Here is a 5,601-nt window from a genome sequence, read left to right on the forward strand (position 1 = left end):
CATGTGGAGGCGCAATGGCCCAGTGGTTAGGGCAGCGGACTAGCGGTCATAGGATCGTGGTTTCGATTCCCAGACCGGGCCTTGTGAGTGTTTATTGAGCGAAAACACCTAAAGCTCCACGAGGCTCCAGCAGGGGATGGTGGTGAACCCTGCTGTACTCTTTCACCACAACTTTCTCTCACTCTTACTTCCTGTTTCTGTTGTGCCTGTAATTCAAAGGGTCAGCCTTGTCACGCTGTGTCACGCTGAATATCCCTGAGAACTACGTTAAGGGTACACGTGTGTGTGGAGTGCTCAGCCACTTGCACGTTAATTTCACGAGCAGGCTGTTCCGTTGATCGAATCAACTGGAACCCTCGACGTCGTAAGCGACGGAGTGCCAACAACAACAGATCCCACCCAAAGCAAATAAGAGAGATTTAAAATGATGTAGACCCGGATATATTAAAGCTTACAAAATGATATGTTCGCTGCATGAATGCATCCAAGCACGTCGCTTTATTTTGTATTTATCTGCTAAACAACAACACTTGTACATTTTTACAACAGAAGAAAGCTGTTAGAAACGATTGTATGTTTTGATACAACTGAATAAATGAACAGAAAATAACTTACAGAACAGCCTGGTGGATCGTCGTGTTTATCGTTGACACAGAATGTATTGTTTCCACTATATGAAAAATGCTTCTTGCAGATTGAAGATTCTACTTTTTTAACTTTTTTCTCTTCCAAGCGATTTGAATCATCCCCTAATTTTAAAATGAAACAAAATTAGAAAACTCAACATTTAATACAACGCGCATGTATAATGACATTTTAGATTTGACTAATCTAATTATTTGAAACAAAAACTTGGAATATAATTTTCAGTCTGTTCTTATTCCTAGATTATATTAGTGCAAAAATTCCTAATCCTGGACTTAGCTCACCAGCTGCATATACGAGTACATTAACAATAGAAACAGTATGTTTAGGTATTAAGTATTAATATCTTATTTACATAATATATAGATTTCAAATTTCTGGCAGAACCCCAACAATATGAAGGGAGGGCGCAAGTCGATTACATCAACCTCAGCGTTGAATTGGCACTTATTTTATCGATCCCGAGCGGATGAAAATCAAAGAAGACCGCAGCAGAATTTGAATTCAGAACGTAAGGATGGACAAAATGGTGCAAACATCTCAAGTCGCATACAATATCATTACTGGAAGATGTCTGCCATGCCTTAATGTTTTATGTATGTATGTATGTATGTATATATGTATTTACATATATGTTAAATAAAATGAGATAACAAGATCAAGGCAGTGTGATATTTCTGGACATTTATAAAGGGAAAAGTAGTCTCACAGCTGTTTCAGGGATGTAAAAGATATCCCATCATCAAAGACGATACGAGGAAATAATAGATTTCATTATATAAGAAGTTATTTCTCTCATTCCAAAATAACTTCTTATATAATGAAGTCTACTATTTCTTTCTACTGAAACTCTCTCATATCATTTCTGATGATGGGATATAGTTTATATCCCCAAAACAGCTATAAGACTACCTTTCTCTTTATAAATGTCGTAGAAATATCACACTGCCTTGGCCTTGTTATCTCATTTTATTTAACACGGCCCGCATCAGACTCCTCAATCATACTATTATTGAACCTGAAGTCTAAATTACTAGGAGTCTTGACGTTGAGTGAGAAGAGTGGGGAAAACGGAACGACGTTCCAGTGGAGTTCTTTTTGTGGGTGCTAGGGCCAGGCATGTAGGAGATGTGGACCTTAAACCCCCAGGAGGCTAGTGCCTCATTGTAGCAGGAGGCTGTGGCATCGAACATTTCTTGACTTGAGGATAAATTCATGGTCTTCTTGTTGTCACCCTTCACTGAGTTCTTGAACAAGATAGTGGGTGGCAGGAAGCGGTAGTGATAGAAGAGAGCTTCTCATTTGGCTTGCAGTAGGGCCTATGTGTACCGGAGTCCAAATCTAGAGTGACATCTAGGACGTCTACGGTGAGGCTAGTCTCGATAATACTTTAGAGTCCCATGGAGAATAGGGCGCTAATCATGTCCTTTCTAAGCCTATCCAATGTGGCCCGTTGGCTCCTTTAGAGATCGCCAGAGCGTCAACTCTGTGGAGACTGAATAGGACTGAAGGGAACTTCTTCCCTAAGGTGTCCAGGATGTTGAGTACAATAAGATCACATATGTCAGAGCTGTCGTAAACTCCCATGGTCACATCGAAAGAGCCTTCGCGTTCGGATTACTTGACCCACGTCGAACCTTTATTGAACAGCACCGTCCTCCTGCGGTGCATGATAATATCTATGTTACTATCGCTAATGTCCGTGAAGCTTGTAGCGAAGGAAAGTACCTTGGTCAATAATCCTTTCTATGTAGGCGGGTAAAAGTCGAAATGTTGAATTTTGTGAACCTTGCTCTGCATTAAAACATAAGTTCACCTCTTTGGTTCCGCGCCATAAGAAGGGACCAGAGTCCCTCTCTATGTTGTTGTTGATCTTCCTTAGATATGTTTGCTCGTCTCGCCATTTATGTATATATATATATATATATATATGTGTGTGTATGTATGTATGTATGTATGTATGTATGTATGTATGTATGTATGTATGTATGTATGTATGTATGTGTGTGTGTGTATGTGTGTGTGTGTGTATGTATGTTTGTATGTATGTATGTATGTATGTATGTATGTATGTATGGGTACGCAGAAATTCCGGGATGGTGTCTGGCGTGCTGAAAGTCCACTGGGAGTGAGGCACCTCTCAGCTTCTGTTGAAACATGTCTCTAGGAGAAGGTCACTCTGATATAGAACCAGATAAGCAGGGAGTGGCATTGGACATTTTGGGAATCTTTGGTTTGTGCTAGAGATCATGGTTCCCCCACATCCTTGAGCCTGCAACTCATATTGGCACCAGACATCTTGTTCTGGCTTGTCTCTAGTTAATGTCAATAAAGTGGAGAGGGTCTATGAGGTGTTGTGCAAGCCTTATTGGACCTAAGACTCTACGCTTTTTCCCCCTATATGTATATATTTATTTCTAGTATATATGTAACTTTATTTTTAGTATATATTTATATATTTTTAGTATATTTTTATTTTATATTTTATTCAGAAGTCCTGCGCTGATGAGAAGGTGGTGAAGCATGCAATCCTGACGCGTATGAAGCATGTAGTCAGCAGCCTGCACGTAGGCGGCCCATGCAAGATATAAAGTCGTCTCCTTGTCGCCCAAGACAGCGATAGGATTCGGTTGCTGCATGTGTGTCTGAGCAGCTCCACTTGGAGAATGCACTGCTCACCAGGTGGCTGGGGAGGTTCTAGAAAAGGTGAACCAAAAGGTGATTAGTTTTTCAATTATTTTCAATATTTATACAATGAATGATAGTTTTATATAGAAATTATAAGTTATGATTGGATAAATTTGTGCCAGTATCTGCGGTTATACATATAATTAAAATTAAAAGGTTTTAGTTTAAAGTAAAGTAAGATATAATTATGTTGAAAGGAAATTTTATGGTTGCTTTTTTGGTAGAAGTTTTAGAATTGATTTGTTTATTGTTTTTTTTTCTTTATCATTGATACTTTGAAATTTTAAAAATAAACTAAGATTATATACCCTATTATTTTTTAATGTAAAAATTTATTTGGCGGTTTTACATATCCAGTTAGGGGAGTTTGTTAATATAATTTTATATTTCTAACAAAGAACCAAAATTTCATCAAACAAATAAATTAACATGTGATGGTAAATCAATTAATGCTCCATTTACAATCTGCAAAACAGGATGAGTTTTTCGTAATGAACTAAGCATATCTATATTTAAATACCCGTAATGGACCCTCACAATAATAACAAATTTTGACAACTCTTACTAAAATTAATAATAATAATACTCCTAAAAATACATAACAAAAAAATTAAAACCTCTTCTTACTAACCTAGATATACCTAAACTCACAATTTTAATTTCCATTATCTTTATTAATATTATGCTTACATCTAAATATGAATATATAGAAACCACATTCATCAAAAAAAAAAAAAACCAATAACCCCAGTTAGTATATATATATATAATCAACCCTTTAGAAAAAAAATTAAATTAGGAATAAGAATAATAATATATATAAATATTACCAATAAACACCAACATATACCAAAATTAATATATAACCATACCAAGAGTAAACAAAACAAAAAGAAATCCTAACTCTTATAATAATTCTAATTAATATAATCATAAACCCTAATCTCAAAGGTTAAATTTAAATAATTAATGTTCTAATAATAGAAAAACCTAAAGAAAAAAAGATTATCAACACCATATCAAAAAAATAAAATATTTATTTTAATCTATAACTTCCAATGTTATTATTTTAATTAAACTATCTTTTGTAATCTACAAATAAAACATCATCTTCCTAAATACTCCAACAAAAATTAAGATTATTAATACATATGGTAAATAGCTCTTTCAAATAAAATACATCAATAAATCATAACGATATCGAGGATAACTTGCACGAACTCAAATAAATAAAAATGTCGATAAGCCTACAACAAATGATATTGATAACCCCATAGAAATTCTCAAAAATCCACCTCCAAAAAATAACACCCTACACAAAAACCTTATAAACAAAATATATTTGAGTTATAACTTTTAATATAAACTTAGAATACATTTTAACCTTTCCCAACCCACTGATAGTATTCCTACATTTTCTCTAGGTAATTCTGAGTCTCTTCTACCTATTACTTTTTCGAAAACCTTAGCTTTAATTCTCTTAATTTAGTCCTGTTTTTCTAACTTTATTCCTCTCCCTTTTTTCCTCTTCCTTCTTCCCCCCTTTCTTTTTGTTCAGGTTCTGGCCATTAATATTATGGTTTTACTCATAAATAATACTAACCCACATTAATGTTTACCGTTTTTAAAATTTAATAGTATCTTAGAATGTCTAATGGAATTAAAAATTCTTTTTATGCATTTGTGTGCATTTAAACTAGTTTAAATATCATTTTACAGAATAATAGAATTAAAATTTCTTTGATTAAAACCCTTTCTAACATGGAAGTATCCAAAGAGCATTTGAGGCACATAATGCTTTATGAGTACAAAAAAGGAAACTCTGCAGCCGAAGCGACTCTAAACATACACTCAGTTCATGGAAAGAATGCTTGAATGAAAGAACTTGCAGAAGATGGTTTGCAAAATTCAGAAGTGGAGATTTCAGCCTTGAAAATGAAGATCGAACAGGACGTCCAGTCGAGTTTGATGATAAGCTCCTTGAGGCATTACTTGAAGAAAATCTTGCATTATCAGTTGAAGAATTGGCAATAAAGCTCAGTTCACACCAGACAACTGATCATCGTCGTCTTCAATAACTTGGAAAGGTTCCTAAACTTGGAAAATGGGTGCCTCATGAATTGTCCGAAAGCAACCGCAAATCCCAAGTTGAAATCTGCTCTTCTCTCCATTCTCGCTAACTCATTTCATCCTTTTTTGGATACACTTGTGACTGGTGAGGAAAAATGGATCTTCTATCGAAATGTTAAACGTCGTAAACAGTGGCTT

The 5,601-nt window shown here is 35.1% G+C and overlaps 1 protein-coding gene across 1 annotated transcript in view; it reads right to left on the bottom strand.

The window, feature by feature from the left end:
- Positions 1–5,601, bottom strand: part of LOC106877509 (uncharacterized) — a 224,977-nt gene that overhangs the window by 205,100 nt on the left and 14,276 nt on the right. Inside the window, exon 4 of the mRNA XM_052966136.1 lies at positions 616–749. Within this exon, the coding sequence (XP_052822096.1) occupies positions 616–749 (134 nt within the window). The remainder of the gene's footprint in view (positions 1–615; positions 750–5,601) is intronic.

This window comes from Octopus bimaculoides, chromosome 3 (genome assembly GCF_001194135.2).
Source record: "Octopus bimaculoides isolate UCB-OBI-ISO-001 chromosome 3, ASM119413v2, whole genome shotgun sequence".
Taxonomy (NCBI): Eukaryota; Metazoa; Mollusca; class Cephalopoda; order Octopoda; family Octopodidae; genus Octopus; species Octopus bimaculoides.